This window comes from Ailuropoda melanoleuca, chromosome 8 (assembly GCF_002007445.2).
Source record: "Ailuropoda melanoleuca isolate Jingjing chromosome 8, ASM200744v2, whole genome shotgun sequence".
NCBI lineage: Eukaryota > Metazoa > Chordata > Mammalia > Carnivora > Ursidae > Ailuropoda > Ailuropoda melanoleuca.
In genome coordinates this window covers 61,978,971-61,999,021 of record NC_048225.1, presented here as the reverse complement: position 1 = coordinate 61,999,021, position 20,051 = coordinate 61,978,971, and the positions used below count along the sequence as shown (strand labels likewise).

The 20,051-nt window shown below is 37.7% G+C and overlaps 1 protein-coding gene across 6 annotated transcripts in view; it reads left to right on the top strand.

The window, feature by feature from the left end:
• The window catches only part of SBF2 (SET binding factor 2), a 453,500-nt gene that overhangs the window by 81,444 nt on the left and 352,005 nt on the right, over positions 1–20,051 (top strand). For all 6 annotated transcript variants that reach the window (XM_034666548.1, XM_034666550.1, XM_034666549.1 and 3 more), the window contains exon 2: positions 10,930–11,015. In XM_034666548.1, the coding sequence (XP_034522439.1) occupies positions 10,930–11,015 (86 nt within the window). The remainder of the gene's footprint in view (positions 1–10,929; positions 11,016–20,051) is intronic.

The following is a 20,051-nucleotide window of genomic DNA, read 5'->3' as shown; positions in this document are numbered from 1 at the left end:
TTTTCATCTTGCAAAACTGAATCTTTTTATTAACTGAAAAACAACTCTCCTTCCCCCCTTGCCCTCGGCCCCTGGCAACTACCATTTTAGTTTGTTTCTAAGAGCTTGTCTACTTTAAATACTGCATGCAAATGGAATGATGTAGTATTTATTTTTTTGTAATAGATTTATATTATTTAGCCTAATGTCCTCAAAGCTCATTCATATTGTAGCGTATGACAAGATTTCCTTCTTTTTAAAGGCTGAATTATATTCCATTGTATGTATATGCCACATTTTCATCTGTTTTTGTTTTTTAAGAGAGGGGTAGAAAAAGGGGAGGGGCAGAAGGAGTGTGAGAGAATCTTTTTTTTTTTTTAAAGATTTTATTTATTTATTTATTTATTTATTTATTTTTTTTAAAGATTTTATTTATTTATTTGACAGAGATAGAGACAGCCAGCGAGAGGGAACACAAGCAGGGGGAGTGGGAGAGGAAGAAGCAGGCTCATAGCAGAAGAGCCTGATGTAGGGATGTGGGGCTTGATCCCATAACGCTGGGAATCATGCCCTGAGCTGAAGGCAGATGCTTAACTGCTGTGCCACCCAGGCGCCCCCAAAGCTTTGAAATTTATTTAAGATCAAATGAGACCATTTTAATTTTTTTTTTTTTTTTTTTACGATTTCACTTATTGTCAGAGAGAGAGAGAGCCCAAGCAGGGGGAGCAGCAGCAGAGGGAGAAGAAGGCTCCCTGCTGAGCAAGGAGCCGGATGCAGGGCTCGATCCCAGGACCCCTAGATCATGGCCTGAGGCAAAGGCAGATGCTTAACCGACTGAGCCACCGAGGTGTATGAGAGTGAGAGAATCTTAAGCAGGCTCAACACCCAGTGTAGAGTCGATGTGGGGCTGTATCTCACAACCCTGAGATCATGACCTCAGCCAAAATCAAGAGTCTGAGGCTTGACAGACTGAGCCAACCAGCTAACCCGGTTCATCTGTTAATGGATGTTTTGGTTATTTCCACCTCTTGGCTGTTGTGAATAATGCTCCAGTAAACACGGATGTGCAAATATCTCTTTGAGATCCTGTATACAATTCATTTGGATGTATACCCGGGTTTAGGATTGCTGGATTATATGGTGATTCTGTTTTTTATTTTTTGAGGAACTTCCATACTGTTTTCCATAATGGCTGTAATCGTTTTACATTACCCTTGCACAAGGGTTCCAGTTTCTCTGCATTCTCACTAACACTTTTTATTTTCTGGACTTTTGATAGTGGGCATCCTAATCTGTGTAAGGTGATACCTCGTGGTTTTGATTTGCATTTTCCAATGATTAGTGGTATTGAGCATCTTTTTATATGGTGTTAGCCATTTGTATCTCTTTTTTGCAGAAATGTCTGTTTAAGTCCTTGCTTATTTTTTTATTGGACTAGTCGGTTTTTGTTAAGTTGTAGGAGTTCTTTTATTTTTTTCTAAGATTTATTTATTTTAGGGAGAGAAAGCATGAGCGGGGGAGGGTAGAGGGAGAGAGAATTTTGAGCCAACTCCCTGCTGAGCTCAGAGCCCAGTGCAGGTCTCCATCTCACCACCCTGAGGTCATGACCTGACTGGAAGTCAGGAGTCCGAGCTCAACTGACTGAGCCACTCAGGCGCCCCAGTTGTAGGAGTTCTTTATCTATTCCAGGTATTAACCCCTTATCAGATATATGGTTTGCAAATATTTTCTCCTTTTCTGCAGGGATACATTTCATCATGTTGATTGTTTACTTTGTGGCACAGGAGTTTCTAGTTTTGACGTCTGTTTTTGCTTTTGTTGCCTGTGCTTTTGATGTTATATCTGAGATATCATTGCCAAATTCAGTATCATGAAGCTTTTCTTTCTTTTTTTTTTTTTAAGATTTTATTTATTTATTTGACAGAAAGAGAGACAGCCAGCAAAAGAGGGAACACAAGCAGGGGGAGTGGGAGAGGAAGAAGCAGGCTCCCAGCGGAGGAGCCTGATGTGGGGCTCGATCCCAGAACACGGGGATCATGCCCTGAGCCGAAGGCAGACGCTTAACGACTGCATCACCCAGGCGCCCCATGAAGCTTTTCCTCTAGGTTTTCTTCTTAGGAGTTTTGTAGTTTCAGGTCATGGGTGTAGGTCTTTAATCCATTTTGAGTTAACTTTTGTATATGGTATAAGATAAGTGTCCATCTTCATTCTGTCACACATGGATGTTCAGTTTTCCCAGTACTGTTTACTGAAGAGACTGTTCTTTCCACATTGTATAACCTTGGCGATCTTGTTAATATACATGAGGGTTTGTCTCTGGGCTCTCTGTTCTGTTTCATTGGTCTTTATGTCTGTTTTCATTCTAGTTCAGTTGTGCTATTTTGATACTGCATGTTTTAATTAATTGAGGAATAATTGATATGTAACATTATATTAATTTTGGATGTACAACATAATGATTCAATTATTGCGAGATGATCACCACAATAAGTCTATTTCTTGGGGGGAACTTTTAAGATTTACTGTCTTAGCAACTTTCAAATATGTAATACAATATTATTAACAATAGTCACCATGCTGTAGATTATATCCGTGTTACTCATTTTATAACTGAAAATTTGTATCTTTTGACCCCCTTCACCTCTTCTTCCCTCCCACCCAACTCCCCCCAACCTCTGGCAAATAATCTGTTCTCTGTATCTGTGAGCTTGGTTTATTTTTTTAAATTCCCCATATAATTAAGGTCATATGGTATTTGTCTTTCTCTGACTTATTTTACTTAGCATAATACCCTCAAGGTCCATTCATTTTGTTGCAGATGGCAAGATTTCTTTCTTTTTGTGGCTGGATAATATTCCATTACACACACAGACACAGACGCACACACATACACACTACATTTTCTGTATCCATTCATCTGTGGATGGACACTGAGGTTGTTTCCAGTCTTGGCTTTTATAAGTAATGGTGCAGTGAACGTGTGGGTGCGTATATCTTTCTGAGTTAGTGTTTTCATTTTTTTCAGATAAATCTCCATATTGTTTTCCATAGTGGCTGCACCAGTTTATCTTTCCACCTGCAGTGCACAAGATTTCCCTTATCTCCCCATCCTTGCCAACAATTGTTTTGTTTGGTTTTTTGTCTTTTTTATGATGGGCAATGTGTTGGGTGTGGGGTGATATATCATGGTTTGATCTGCATTTCCGTAATGATTAGTGATGTTGAGCACCTTTTCATGTGCCTACCTGTTGGCCATCTGTATGTCTTCTTTGGAAAAAGGTCTGTTCAGATCCTCTGCCCATTTTTAAATCAGATTGTTTTATTTTCTTTTGAGATGTATAAATTTTTATGTATTTTAGTTATTAGTCCCTTATCAAATGTATGATTTGCATATATTTTCTCACAGTTGGGATGTTGCCTTTTCATTTTCTTGATGGTTTCCTTTTCTGTGCAGAAGCTTTTTAGTTTCATGTAGTCCCACTTGTTTATTTTTGTTTCTGTTGCCTTTGCTTTTGGTGTCAAATAAAAAAAAATCGTCACCAAGACTGATGTCAAGGAGCTTACTGTCTGTCTATATTTTCTTTTAGGAGTTTTATGATTTTAGATCTTATGTTTAAGTCTTTAATCCATTTTGAATTGATTTTTATGTGTAGTGTAGGATGGTGGTTCAGTTTCATTTCTTTTGCATATAGCTCTCCACTTTTCCCAGCACCATTTATTGAAGAGAGTGTCCTTTTCCCAATACATATTCTTGGTTCCTTTGTTGTAAATTAATTGACCATGTATGCATAGGTTTATTTTTGGGTTCTCTGTTCTGTTTCATTGATCAGTGTGTCTGTTTGAATGCCAATACCATACTATCTTGATTATTATAGCTTTGTAATATAGTTTGAAATCAGGGGGTGTGATGCCTCCAGTTTTCTTCTTTCTAATGATTGCTTTGATTATTCAAGGTCTTTTGTGGTTTCATACAAATTTTAGGATTGTTTGTTCTATTTCTATAAAAAATGCCATTGGAATTTTGATAGGGATTGCATTGAATCTATGGATTGCTTTGGGTAGTATGGACATTTTAACAATATGGAAGAACTCTTCCATTAATGAGGATGGAAAACCTTTCTATTTATTTATGTCTTCTTTAATTTCTTTCATCAGTGTCTTGTAGTTTCCAATATACAGGTCTTTTCTCCCCGTGATTAAATTCATTCCTAGGTATTTAATTCTTTTTGCTGTAATTATAAATGGGATTATTTTCCTAGTTTCTCTTTCCAATAGTTTTTTCTTTATTAGTATATAGAAATACAATCAATTTTTATGTGTTGATTTTGTATCCTGCAACTTTTCTGAATTTGTTGATTAGTTCTAACATTTTTTTTGGTGGAGTCTTTAGGGTTTTCTATATATAATATCATGTCATTTGCTAATAGTGACAGTTTTACTTCCTCTTTACCAACTTAGATGCCTTTTATTTCTTTTTTTCCCTCCTAATTGCTCTGGCTAGGACTTCCAATACTATGTTTTAAAAGTGCCAAGAGTAGGCATCTTTGTCTTGTTTGTGATCTTGGAGGAAAAGCCTTCAGCTTTTTACTGTTGAGTATGATGTTAGCTGTGGGATTGTCATATATGGCCTTTATTATATTGAGGTACATTCCCTCTACACCCACCTGTTGAGAATTTTTATCATAAACAGATGTTGAAAAGACCTTACTCAACTTATACTTGAAAGTTTGTACCCTTTTACCAATCTCTCCCTATTTTCCCTACCCCCAGTATAATGCTAAGTGAAAAAGCTATACAGAAAAAGACAAATACGGTTCATTATTAATAGAGCTAAAGAAACTTTTGTTTTTGCATGTAAATAATAATTTACATTTAGTTTGAAATTTATTAGCCAGTCAGAAAGTCCATACTTAAATTCCCACAGTTTTTCATGAATATCTTTGCAGTATTAACATATAATACTGGACTGAGTATGAAGTTTGCTAGGCGTATAAATCACCTAAAAGACAAAGTCAGTGTGAGAAGAAGTCTTCATGTGTGCGATCCTGCACTTACAGACAATTTTGAATTGCTTTTTAAGCAATAAAAGGATGTCAGCTTTTAAGCTTTTTCTTTTGGACACTCCCTTACTTTTTATTTGGATTCCTGAAGGTTTACATTTCTCATCTTTGGGCTTAAATGATGCTGCTAGTACGTCAAAATAGAAGTCAAATAGCTCTGTTCCAAAGTGTGGAATTTTTTAGTCTGTTTCTGATTTCATTAGACTCATGACCTGATTTCTAAACAATACAGTTTTCTTTCCTAATCTTTACTGTCGTTATACTGTGCCTACATCTGCCCTTTTATTTGCGTTTCAAAAACCTCAATTTAATTTCTAAATATTCTCACAGCAAGTTTTATCCTTCTCTCCTTAGCACATGACACAAGACCTGGCATAGTGTTATTGTTGAGTAAATGAATTTATGTGATAGTTTACTTGCCAGCTTTTCTGAATTTGTTCTTTTACCATCTGCGTGGTTTCCTAAACCAGAAAAATTGGTAGGTTGTTCTAAAACTTCAGGTATGATCATTGCTTTCTTTGGCAAATCATTCTGGTTTGGGTTTTTTTGTTTGTTTGTTTTGGTTTTTTTGATAATTGTCATTCTTAGGAGGTTGTTTCTTTATGTTGACTCAAAAATAACTCAGAATTACGTCTTTTGCTCTGGTCTGCTCTACTCTATTTTCTTTCATATAGTAGCTCTTCAGGTATTCTCTTATGCCCTTCCTACTTTTCTTTCTAAGTTTTCTGACTAAATCTTTTAATGTAATTGTTTCCAGATCTTTTACCAGTTTGAAAGAGCTGATCTATCAGGGTGCTTGTTACGTTGTATTCTAGTTTGGATTCTTTAGTGACAAGTAATACAAACCTATTCGTTCTAGCTCGAGGGAAGAGTATCATAAAAATACCTCTGCAGTTTGGTGACAGACGTTATAGTCCTGCCGGAGTTTCCTGGAGGTAGAACTTGGCGGTACAGCCTTTGTCTTGTGGCGTCTCTGCTTCCTTCTTCTTGTGTAAACCCTTCACTTACTTCTGCAGGCATGTCTGCCTGGTTTCTGTTGTTCTATAACTTGGGCTTCACACATGACCCCTGTGGTGCCTGACCTTCTCTACATCATAGGAAGTCTTTTTCTTTCTTCTTCTTTGTTTTTGTTTTTGTTTTAAAGATTTTGTTCATTTTTTGACAGAGAGAGAGAGAGAGAGAGTGAGCAAGAACAAGCAGGGACAAGCATCAGAGGGAGAGGGAGAAGCAGGCTTCCTACCGATCAGAGAGGCCCATGTGGGACTCGATCTCAGGACCCTGGGATCACAACCTGAGCCAAAGGCAGATGCTTAACTGACTGAGCCACCCAGGCGCCCCCATCATAGGAAGTCTTGATACATTTTTTTTCCCCACTGCTTTAGTCTCATTTTTCCTATTCAGAATTCCCTCACAGTAGGATTTGATTTGTCTAGTATACCTTTTACAGCCAGGTTGTTCTGGTCCTAAGTTGCTTGCCAGTTTATAGATGCCCTTGCCCACCTAATAGTCCCATTTATTTATTCAACAAGTATTTTTATTAAGTAATAAATACCAGGAATTATTCTAAGTGCTTAGGATACGTCAGTAAACAACGTAGGACAAAAATCATTGTTTTCATTCTAGTGAGATGAGACAGACAAGTAACAGTAAATATAATAACCAGATAAAGGATTTAGTAATTTCTTTCTGGCTGGTGAGAGGAGTGGTAGGATTGTGTGTCCTTGAATGTGACTGCTGCCCTTCCTTGATGCCGTTTTTGATAGAAAAGGGTGTGAGCAGATGGACATGATATAGCAAATCTAGTGTAGGTAACCTCTCATCTAGTTGTTTAGATAAAGATAGCACAGAAAAAGATTTATTGAATTATATTTTAGAGTAGCATCTGTCAAAGTTCAGAGTCTATGTTAAATCCAGCAGTATATATTTTGTACATCTGTACTCTAAGTATACACAGAAGGCATTCACATAACTAATTTTTGTCAATTGGTACAAACAACAAATGTCAAGCATCCTGTTTTGTGTAGAGCAGAGTATTAGATCTCTCCAGCTAAGCGATCCTCACCCAGTCGTCAGTCGTTCTTCTGCGGATACACTTCTTCCTTACAGTTTCTGGCAATGGCACACCTACAGTCTATTAGTTAGCAACCCCAGAGAGGACTGCTGGGCTCTTCTGAGGGCATTGGCCAAAGCTGGAACAGTCACTTTGTCAGGGGGAGATGGATGGTTGGATCATCCTGGGTCACTTGCTAATCTTTGTGGCTGAGCTGGGTAGCCCGCAGCCCTGCCAGGACCCAGGGGAAAGTGGGTTACCAAACATAAAGGAGGGAAAAGTGTGTCTGACCACACCAGTATTTCCTCACCCTTCCTAAATTTGTTTTGGACACATTGTCTAGCATATGTACTTTTTTCAAAGAAAAGCATTTCCAAATGTGCTGGTGTCCTGCTGAACATCCCTCTTTTAATATGTTAACTACATCAGTCATTATATTTCTTAATTTTATAATGGGGTAGTAGACGAGGGACTGGAAAGAAAACATGAAGGCACTGATTAAGTGCCCCTTCCTTTTCCAGTTTAGCTACATACAGTGCAGTGGACAATCACAATTTTGTCTGCCTTGGGGCGCCTGGGTGGCACAGCGGTTAAGCGTCTGCCTTCGGCTCAGGGCGTGATCCCGGCGTTATGGGTTCGAGCCCCCACATCAGGCTCCTCTGCTATGAGCCTGCTTCTTCCTCTCCCACTCCCCCTGCTTGTGTTCCCTCTCTCGCTAGCTGTCTCTATCTCTGTCAAATAAATAAATAAAATCTTTAAAAACAAAACAAAACAAAACAAAACAAAAAAACAATTTTGTCTGCCTAAGAAGTGTTCCCCTTTCTTTTAAGGAATTTCTTCCTCCCCAACCCAGTAACTCAGCTCCATTTAATATGTGGTGCAAATAAGAGCTGCTTCCACAGCCACCCTGGTTGCCATGGCATACTTTACTTCTGGACATAGGGATCAGTCTGCAGTGGACATCTAACTCTAGAACACTCTTCCCTCACAGTGGCTGGCTTCTCAATGTAAAATGCCACTTCTCAGCATTTTTACATACAACCACTATTGCCTATAAGAATAAGTGTCAGATAAAATACATAAATTAGGAAAATGAGTTTAAATATTCAGACTAAATGCTTAAAAATCAAGAAACAAGAATCAAACAATGTTTGCTTACTTTTTGTACGATACCTTCATAAGTTCCTCAAAAGTTGGTAGCTGCAGCAATTTATATATTTAAAAACCAAGTTATTGTAGCTCTTTCCACATTTTATTTGTAGTGAGATATTATTTTACCAATTTTCTGGTCACTTTTCTAACCTAATTTCCATTTTCAGATAACATTATCATATAACTAAAAGTCATATCACTCATGAATCATATTTCTGTGTGCATTTAGAAATGTCAGTATTTCAAACTGAGCTTTCATGTTATCGAAACACTGCATATCATTTTAAAATCAGTAAATATGTTACTTCTGGAGAACTTTTGAAAGTTATGCTGCTGCCAAAGAACTTTTAATCTCTCAAATTGACAGTAATTAAAGCAAACAAATGTTTAGAATAACAATAGTTGGTAAGAATGTGGTGAAAATGCTAGTCTTATACTTAAAGAATTTAAAGAATGTAAAAAGAGTGTTGAATGTCTTCTGGTGGGCCCTATGGCATTGTGCTAGTTGTAAAATTTTTCATTCTCTTTGACCTAGTAGTTGTATATCTAAGAATTTTTTGGGGGAAAAGGGGGGTGAGGATAAAGATTCCTATAGAAAGATGCTTTTTATAGCATTATTTATAATTGTGAGAAACTAGAAAATGTATGTTTAATATCAAAGGCTTATTGTGAAATACCAAGTAATAAATGAATAAAGCTAGAGTTTAGATGATCTCAATTCTGTAGAAAAAAATACATGTGTACGAAAATACATGTGTACACAAAACAGGATAAAATTGTCTAAAATATTAAGAGAATTTTTCTCTAGCTATGGAATTATGGGTGATTTCTTTATATTTTTATGTATTTAAAAATTTTTCTTCAGTTAACGTTTATAGTTTTTATAATTAGTAAAAATTAATATAAAGTATTTCTTGAGCCTAAAGTACATTATGTATCATTCTCAGAACTGAATAAACAGTATTTGGATACCTTGTTAAATGTGAGATGGATGTCATGCATTTATCTCTGTTTGAAAAGACAGGGAAATGTGAGTTGAAAATAATTTCTGTTGATTCACAAATTTATTAAAATTAACATTTAACTCAGTATAAACTAAATGCCAGGCATTCAGGATGCTCTGTGTTTGGGGATACAAAGATGGTACTGAAAGAAAGAAAAAGCTTATTGTCATTTCCCCTAGAAGTTTTCCTAGTGTTCTCTTGCTATGCTGGGTTAGGTTCCCTTCTATCCTTGTACTTACCATAATATGCTGAAATTATCAATTTATTTGTCTGTTTCTCCTAATAATTATGAGTTTTTTGAGGATAGGGACTATGTCTTTTTCATTTGTTTATCCCCAGTACTTAGCAATTTGTTGAATTAGCTCTGCTTGCCATGTCAGAAGTGGTTATGTTTGAGGTAGATTTTGAAAAAGTAAGTGCTTGTGATAAACCACAGATGAAGATTTCCTTCTAATGATGGATGTATGAGGAGTCACTGTACCACAGCGGTTGTTCATTTAATTGAGAGTGTTTTTATTTTGCCTTTTTCAAATGCGACCTCATTTTTAGAAGATAGTACTGAGTTCAGTTAAATGAATTTAACTTTTTGTATATCTCTTAAAGATAAAAATTTGGCCATCAAGTGATTGAACTCTAGATGAGGGTCAAGGGGGAAGTTGAATTCACAGGGAGAAGGTGATAGATGATGGTGGATAATTTCTTAAATTAGCAAATTGAATCAGGTGTTAAAGGCTCCCTTCAGGTAGGTGTACAAATAATCAGAGTGTTGTTGCTTTCGTTACAAGATGAACTGGGACTACATGTGAAATACGCAAGCACCCAACACTCTTTAAAAAGTATAGCAAAAAGTAATTTAGATCTAACATGTACTTTCCGTCCCTAGGTTACTCACAGATTATATCTCCAGTGTTCAATTATAAGTTGATCTATTCTTTAGAATCACAGGATAATTTTACAACAGTGATATTATAGGCTGGTGGTTTTCAGTCAGGGGCAGTTTTGACCCCTTTTCCCAGGACACTTGGCAATGCCTGGAGATGTTTTTGGTTGCAGTGACTTGGTGCTGATAGTGGGTTGACGCTAAAGATATTGCTAAACTAAATATCCTAGACAGGATGAGCCCTCCCCTGCCCTCCAACAAAAAATTATCTGGCCCAAAATGTCAACAGTGCTGATGTTGAGAAACCCTGCTTAGACAATTATCAAGTTCTTAGACCACTCTAAAAATCCTTATTTTACCTGTAATAGTGCTTATGTACCCCCTAACTGAAGCGTGGTGCTAATAGTCCCATTTCATTTGTCACTTAAGATTACTTTGTCTCCCTAGAAGAGTTTTTTTCTTTTTTTTTTAAATTTCAACTAGAGATACTGAGAAGATTGCTTTCCTTATTGGGAACCAGGAGCAGTTCTCCCATGGTATGGTAGAGGCGCTAGATTTTAATGCCTCTGTTTAGTTTTCTTAGCTTTTCATATGTGTCGCTCTTTTGAGAGTCTATAGGGTAAGGATTGCTTGTTATTTCAATATTATGTTTAGAAGGTAAATACTTTTATGCCCTTTAAAACTTGAGAAAATTTAATTAATATATTGATTTATTCAACAAATCCTAATTTATAAATAAGTGTTAATATAACGAGTATTAAGACTTTTTTGTGCTATATAACTAATTCACTTTGATTTTAACAGGGTCAGGAGCAGGTCTGGGGAAAATAATCCAGAGATTTCCACAGAAGGACTGGGATGATACACCTTTTCCACAGGGAATTGAATTGGTAAGTTGGTGTTGCTTTATTGTACTTTTATGATGATACTTTTCTTTTTATGCTACATTTATGGTTGTATTCATTTTATAGTTACTGTTAAATAATCTGGTGATTTAACTGTAACATGTTACTAGAAATAATCCCCCTGTCCCCAAGTACAGTAACCTTTGAATATATTGATTCTGGAATGCCTGTTTTGCTATTCTTTTCTCATTTAAGCTTCTTTATAATATTAAAGAAGAAATTGATAATCTTTATATAAATGGAAGGTGAAAAATTCCTCTGATTCGTTAGTCAAAATCTTAGCCTAGTACCTTCAGTGATAGTGTGTCACTAAACAAATACTTACTATATTTTTGTCTGAACATCTTCAGGTTATTGTTCTGGTGAAAACTAAAACACCAGTCATGTTCAGTTTGGTTTTGAAATCACAAATCTGAATTCTTTTTAGTTACATGATCTGCTGATTGCTTTATACTAGTGCAATTCAACTGCTTTATTTTTGTTAGTCATTTTAAAGGAGTTTAACGATTAAGCATAATTCTGATGGCCAGGACATTCTATCTGATGAAAGATCCACGGTGGTAGAATGAGGGGCTGGAAAGACGAGTACTAAGGTATTTTGCAATGTGACTATAAAGTTTTGTTCTCAAACATAGTGGGGTATGGATAAGTGTGTATGTGTGTGTCTATATGTATTTATGTTGTGTGAGTGTACACACACACACACACACACACACACGAGAACTGTTCTTTAAAGCGCTTCTTGTTGAGAGAACATTTGATATGATTTAATAGTGAAGAGTCCAGGCTCTGGAGGAGACTGCCTGGGTTGAAATCCCAGCTGTATGGTATAATTTTAGACGAGTTACTTAACTTCTTTGAGCAGCAATGTCCTCATCTATAAAATGAGGATAACGACAATACCAATCTCATAGGGTACTGTCAAGATAAAATGGGAAAAAGTATACGAAATGCTGTGAACAACGGCTTCCATAATGTAAGTGCTCAGCAAGCGAGGTAGCTTGTGGATGATGGTGACGATTGTTGTCGGTGTCACCGTCGTTTGTTCCACATGTTGCAGCATCTCCCCTTCCTCCCCCAACCCCCACAGCAGAATTGTTCATTCTCTTGTTATTATGGGTCAGAAATACCCATTAGGAATAAAACTGATGTTGAAAATTGTGAATTTTCTCATTCTAGCTAATGACTGTTCATTTCTGCTTATGGGGGATGAAAGATACATTGCTGAATTCTTCATTTTGATTGTTATAACCCAACTGTATAAAGAGGGCTGTGGGTTCTGTAGACACACAGAGAGGGCAAATCTTGAAGTTTGGTATAAAAAATGGGGAAAGAATGTGAGGATCTAAGGAAAAGTAACTTTTTGGAGAGCCCCTTGTAGTCCTTTGTCTTCTCCCCCTCACGCGTACATATACTTGTAATTGGCCTTATGGTGTGAATAACCGGGTATTTGTACTGTCAAAGTTTTTAAGCCCAGCTTCAGCACCCTTTTTAGTGATGACTGAAAGGGGAAAATTTTGGTGCTGTGGACCACTGAGAACTCTTGTGAGTTCTTACTGTCCCTCATATTAAAGTATGGAGGGATATAAACCACATTATTTTGACAGTGTGAACAGTGAACCACTGTCATAGGTTTCAAGAACAGCAGACATTATTGGGGCTATTTAGCTATGACTGGGAAGGGATTATTTTTTGTGTTTTGAAAGCCAAGGGAATGGATTCTGTAATGTCTCTGATGTTTTTCCAGTAGTGAGGGAGAGACACATATTGATTTCACTACCTAGTAAATGGTATTTTTCCTTTGTGTGACAGACACTCCCATGTTAGGTGCTGTCGGTGTATCTCCAATAACAAGTAGCATCGTGTGCTGCTGACTGGGATGTGGAGGTGCTAAGAGGTAGACAGAACTTTTCCTCACTTAAGATTTTCCTAGGCGACCTCTTGGCTGATTCTTAGCAAAGCATTCAAGAGTTTTTCTTTTTTTTTTTTGCATTGGATTAATATTTTATTTTATTTTATTTATTTATTTATTTTTAAAAGATTTTATTTATTTATTCGACAGAGAGAGAGACAGCAGGCGAGAGAGGGAACACAAGCAGGGGGAGTGGGAGAGGGAGAAGCAGGCTCATAGCAGAGGAGCCTGACGTGGGGCTCGATCCCGTAACGCCGGGATCACGCCCTGAGCCGAAGGCAGACGCTTAACCGCCATGCCACCCAGGTGCCCCTGGATTAATATTTTAAAAGATTTGATCTACTGGATTACATTGGAAATTGTTTTCCCTTTTAATTTTTCCATCATTGAATAGCAGTTTTGATGCTCGTAATGTCTCTTGTGCTTTGTCAGGTACAAAATAAATGTTTTGATCTAACATGTATTAAAGCCCATTTTTAAGACCTAATAGAATCATTAACTGTTAATTTTGTTGTCTTTATATTATTTATTGCTTTGTGCTATACTTGTGTATTAGAGGCATGCAACCATTCTGCATTTGAATAGCAATAACTTGAATAACTGTGAAATACTGTGTGATCTAAAGTAATTCCTGTAGTAGCAAGACCAGATAGAGGCCGAATAAAATTTTAGTCTAATTTTAGGTGATCTGGCTCAGTCCCTAAGTGGTTTGTTTTTTTGAATTTTATGTATTTATTTTATTTTCACAGAGAGAGAAAAGAGCACAAGTAGGGGGAGCAGCAGGCAGAGGGGAGGGAGAAGCAGGCTCCTCGCTGAGCAGGGAGCCCGATGTGGGGCTCGATCCCAGGACTCTGGGATCATGACCTGAGCTGAAGGCGGATGCTTAACTGACTGAGCCACCCAGGAACCCCACTAAGTGGTTTCTTGATTCCAGGGTGATTGTGACCCTATTTCAGTGATATACAGGAAAAAAAAAAAATCTTAGCCCTTCCAAAGTAGTGGAAGAAGTTTTAGCATATGACATTAATGTTCATATCTAACAGTTGCATAGAATTGATAGATTATGATGAACTCACATAAATTGGTTGATTGATGGTAGTATATCTAATGTATGATAAGTAAACTGAGGATTAGGAAGTTTAAACAAGTTCACTAAGCTCTAACAGCTAAGCTGCAGCAGAGCTAGGTTTCAAACCCATTACCACATGAAATACTGTTAGTCTCAGCCACAATCTGAGAATATTCTGAGAGTGACACTTTAAACTGTGGTTGGCATTTATATTTTAGTGTAAATGCAGGATCTGAAAACAGGGTTCTATAATTTTGAAGAACTGAGGTTCAGAAATGTTAAAAGAATGCTATGTTGTTGTATAGAAACCAACTTCACATGTTTATTTTGCCTGAGGATGAATATGGGTTCAGAATATAATACTGACATTATTTTCTGTTGTCACCTTTCCTCCTCAGTCAGCATATATTTGTTGTATATAAGTTCTAACACAAATTACTGTGTTTAGCCTGAAGATTAAACTTTATGACTTGTGGGAAAGGATTTTAGGTATCCTTTCACTAATAAGTCAAAACCCAAATTTAATTTAGAGGACTCTGAATTTGTTCCTTCTGTTTTTATGTAAAGAATTTGCCCTTTGGGCGCCTGGATGGCTGAGTCGGTTTAAGTGCCTGCCTTCGGCTGAGGTCATGATCCCAGAGTCCAAAGTCCCACACAGGGCTCCCTACTCAGCAAGGAGTCTGGTTCTCTGCCCCTCCCCAGCTCGTGCTCTCTCTCTCTCTCTCTCTCCCTCCCTTACCCCCTCTTGCTTTCTCTCTCAAATAAATAAAATCTTTTTAAAAAAATTGCCCTTTTTTCCTTTTCATCTATTGAGAAATGCTGAACTTTAATTTGGATGGATTTTAAAAATAAAAATATGAAAATAAGCTAAACCAAACATAATGACTACTTTTCCAGTTCTGGGATATTTTTATCTTTTTCTTGTGCTTTTTAGGCACGCATGGAAACCACAGACAGTCATATAAATAAAGTTAGTGTTAATTTTAGTAACAATATTTCAAAGAAAATTTAAGAATTGTTTTGGAGAAGCATTCTATGGCTAACAATCTATTTCTGATTATGGGAACAAGTATTTTTATTGGCTAGGGTTTGGACATCAGCAAAATAGTGTTGTTCTGGCACTAGCTCTTTTTAACGATGCCCTGTCTCAGAAGTGAATCCTTTTGTATTATTATTCAGAAAATTTTGTGCCATGTTCTTCACTGGAATGCCTGCACTGAGACATTTTTAGAGCTATCTAATTTTTTTAGAAGACTAGTAGTATGATAAAAAGAATGTGACTTGAATGAAAGAGTAATAAATATTTAGTTAGAATTTGTGGGTTCACCTGGGTGGCTCAGTTGGTTAAGCATCTGCCTTTGGCTCAGGTCGTGATCTCAGGGCCCTGGGATCAAATCCCCCAGTGGGCTCCCTGCTCAGTGGGGAGTCTGCTTCTCCCTCTCCCTCTGCTGCTCCCCCTGCTTGTGCTCTCTTGCTCTCTTTCTGTGAAATAAAATCTTTAAAAGAATTTCTGAGTTTCATGTTTGTAAAAAATTAGTTCAGTTATTTATAGACTAGTGATTTGACCACCTTCAATATGATTGGGGAAAAGAGGAAAAAAAACCCCAATGTATGCAACTTTCTGTAGTTTTAACATAGAAGTAGTCTTAGTATGGGATGTTATTTGTGCAGAGAAGTTAAAGTACCATGTAATGCTTTAATTCTTTAAGCCGTTTAGAATGCATTGAGCATAACAAATGGGATAGCAGTTGTCCATTTGACCTAGATATAAATACTGTGTGGTCAGGGAACTCTGAGTATAGAAAAGAGAATATTCTCCCTCTTTTGTAGAGTATGCATGAAAGGAAAATGAGAAAGGTAGTGAACATATTGGGTGACAGAGTCAGGGTTCACAAAGATTCTAAAAGGCATAGTTATAGGCTATTAGCTAAGAAGATGAAATATAGGGCAATAGGTAAAAATGTCGGTTTCTGCATGTGAGTATAAAAAGCCACCTGTATGAGTAATTATTTAGAATAAAGATAGGCAGGATAATTTGCCAGCCAGGGAGATTTGAGAAATACATAAAGACAGCTAAAAATAAAAAATATATAATTATAAAAAATATATAATTATAAAAGTTACCTATGAAGGATATTATAGGTGGTGTCCAAAGCCTCTGTGCTGACATGGGGCACTTGTTGATGAATTCAGTTTTTTATTTTATTTTATTTTATCTTATTTTATTTTTTTAAAGATTTTATTTATTTATTTGACAGAGAGAGACAGCCAGCGAGAGAGGGAACACAAGCAGGGGGAGTGGGAGAGGAAGAAGCAGGCTCCCAGCGGAGGAGCCCGATGTGGGGCTCGATCCCAGAACGCGGGGATCACGCCCTGAGCCAAAGGCAGACGCTTAACGACTGAGCCACCCAGGCGCCCCTATTTTATTTAATTTTTTAAAAAAGATTTTATTTATTTATTAGATAGAAAGAGAGCATGAGGCAGGGAGGGTCAGAAGGAGAAGCAGACACCTTGCTGAGTGGGGAGCCCCGCCATGTGGGACTCTGTCCTGGGACTCAAGGATCACGACCTGAGCTGAAGGCAGACACTTAACCGGCCGAGCCACCCAGGTGCCGCTGATGAATTCAGTTTTAAAGATGGTATAAAGAATGTGTGGAAGGACTTTGGATTTTGCATGGAGTTGAGGCTGAAAACTAAGACGGCTGCTCCGAAGTATGAAGACGTGGCTTTTAAAACATGCTAGGGACAAAAATGACTTAAAGTATGTTCATGACAAAGCAAGTAGATATAAATGGAGGTTAAGCTGGTAAGTGGTGGTTTTCATTTTCTACTCCCAGACAATTGTGTCTTTGAAGTGGTAAAACCACATGGCAGGTTGGAACCTGATGTTGTCTGGAGCACGCATCTGAAATAGTAGGTTCTCTCAGCATCTCTGAAGTGGAGGATGCTCAGTCTTCGTGTTATTCTCACATTCCTCTGTGCTCACTGAAGTGGCTTGTTAACTAGACTTTCAGTTACTTCTAATTCTCTTTATTTTGCTGATACATTGATAATCTCAGTTACGCTGAAGAATCTTTCCCCACCCATCTCTGTGGTGTGCTACTCCAGCACTGCTCTCAGAACCGTGGGACAAGGTTCCCCCCCATGCCAAGTTCTCCTGTGCTTGATGCTTTGAAGCCATGGAGAACTTCCTGAGGAAGGTATGGTGGACCTGCAAGGGCTGACCTACTCCAGATTCACAGTGTTTGCACGCAGCCTGGCCCTCACGAGCACCGGGAGTGTTGCTGCTTATCTGTCCTGTAATTGTTGCCTCGCCCCGCTGTGGATTATTCTGCTCTTCTTAGCTTCCCGTTCCTTTTTCTAGTCTTCTATTTCCATTGATCTCAAGTATCCTTAAGTCTAGCTAAAAAAATCTTTTCTTTATCTCTTTTAGCTATTATCCTGTTTCTTCATTGTAAATGTCTCAAATGATTCTCCTTCATTTGCTGTCTCCATTTTTCTAAGAGACAAGTGTGGTACAGTGGAAAGAATATGGTATCAAGAATTTTAAAACCATGAGCAAAGTTCATTTGCCCTTTCTGATAATACTGCTTCTCCTATAAGGCTGTTATCAGGGGATTGTCTATTAATATTTTAATAAGCTATAGTGTTATAATTTCTTGCCATCCACTCTCAACTCATACACCCATCTTAGTCTTAAGGGTTTATTCTTTTTTTTTTTTTTTTTAAGATTTTATTTATTTATTCGACAGAGATAGAGACAGCCAGCGAGAGAGGGAACACAAGCAGGGGGAGTGGGAGAGGAAGAAGCAGGCTCATAGCAGAAGAGCCTGATGTGGGGCTCGATCCGACAACGCCGGGATCACGCCCTGAGCCGAAGGCAGACGCTCAACCGCTGTGCCACCCAGGCGCCCCCCCTTAAGGGTTTATTCTGAAGTATAGTTCATGTCTTTTCCATTCTGAAATTACAAAGTTGAAGTTTTTAATACTTTCTTACTCTATGAAGGTAATAATAGCTGTTATAATAGATAAACCTTGAGATTTTTGTGGCTAGCGTGATAGAAGTTTTTCTCTTCTTACTTTCATGAAGTCTAATTAGTGGCTGTGGGGTAGATGGGAGTGGGGTTTGCCATCTTCAGAGCTATGTTCTCAGGATTATCTTGGGTATCACCACTGACAGAGTGGTAAGAGAAAGCATGGAGGTTAGGGTTGAGTTTTATGGGATAGGCCTGGGAGGCCGTATACATCACTTCATTAGATTTATCAGAAATCAGTTATGGAGCCCCCATTAACTATAATGGGAGTTTGGCAAATAAAGCCTAGATATGTGCCTAGGAGAAAGCGAAACAGATAGAGTGAACAACTAGCTTTTCTCTACCACAGTGTTCCTGATGAATTTGAACATCTTTTTTCCTTATCGTAATTCTCCTTGACCATTTTATGTTTGGACATCACTAATATTTAGTCTTTGTCTCAGTTCCTGGCACAGAACTCCTGAAACTCTTGGAATTTACTGTCTTTTGTATGCTAATGAATAGCTGACTGGTTTAGTGGACCCTAGATTGCTTCAAGAATCAACCCTGTGATTAGAGGTTTTGGAAATTTCAGCCCCACTAGGGAGGGGTGAGAGGCTGGAGACTGAGTTCAATCACCAGCAGCCAATGATTTAATCAACTGTGACTGCCAAATGAAACTTACCATAAAAACACTTAAATGAGAGGGTTCAGAGATCTTCTGTATTGGTGAACACATTGATGTGGTGAGAAGGTAGTGTCCTTCGAGAAGGTATGGAGGCCCTGAAGGTCCTTCTTCTCCATACTTTGCCTAATACTTCTATTTGGTTGTTCCTGAGTTGTATTCTTTATAATAAATTTGTAAATACAAGTGTTTTTCCGTGAATTCTGTTTTTCTAACAAATTACTGAACCTGAGGGGGTTGGTTGGGTAAGCCCCTGAATTTATATTCAGCATGCAGAAGTGAATAAGCTTAGGCTAGTTTGCAGCTAGTATCTAAAGTGAGGGCATTCTTGTGGAGCTGAGCCCTGAGCCCTTGACCTGTGGAGTCTGTGCTAACGCTGGGTATTTAGTGTCAGAATTGAATTGTTGGATACCTGGTTGGTATTGGGAAAAAAAAACCTATGCATTTAGTGTCAGATAAGATACAAGACAGTCTTCATCATGCTAATTTGATGAACAAACTCCATAGGTTTGTTTCACACACACACACACACACACACACACACACACACACACACATTTATGGCAGATTTTCTTTATTTATTCATCCATTGATGGATACTTAGGTTGCTTCCATATTTTGGCTATTGTAAATAATGGTACAGTGAACACAGGTGTACATATAACTCTTCGAGTTGGTGTTTTTGTTTTCTTTACATAAAACCTGGAATGGAATTACTGAATTGTATGGTAGTTCTAGTTTTAATATTTGAGGAACCTCTACTGTTTTCCACAGTGGCTGCACCAGTGTTCATTCCCACCAACAGTGCCCAAGGGTTCCCATTTCTCTACAGTCTGACCAACACTTGTTATTTTTTTTCACAGTAGCTAATCTCACAGGCGTGAGGTGATATTTCCTTGTGATTTTGCATTTCCCTGATGATCAGTGATGTTGACCATCTTTTCATTTGCGTGTTGGAAATCTTTATGTCTTCTTTGAAAAAATGTTGGTTCAAGTGCTCTGCTATTTTGAAAATCAGGTTGTTTTTTGGTATTAAGTTGTGTAAGCTCTTTATGTATTTTGGATATTAACTTCTTATTGGATGTATGATTTGCAAATATCTTCTCCCATTCAGTTGGTTGCCTCTGAGTTTTGTTGATGGTTTCTTTCACTGTGCAAAAGCTTTTTAGTTTGATGTTGTCCCATTTGTTTGTTTCAGCTTTTGTTGCCCTTGCCTGAGGAGACTGGTCCCCCCAAAATATTGCTAAGACCGGTGTCACAGAGCTTATTGCCTATGTTTTCTTCTAGGAGTTCTATGGTTTCAGGTCCTTCATACAAATCCAATTCATTATGAATTTATTTT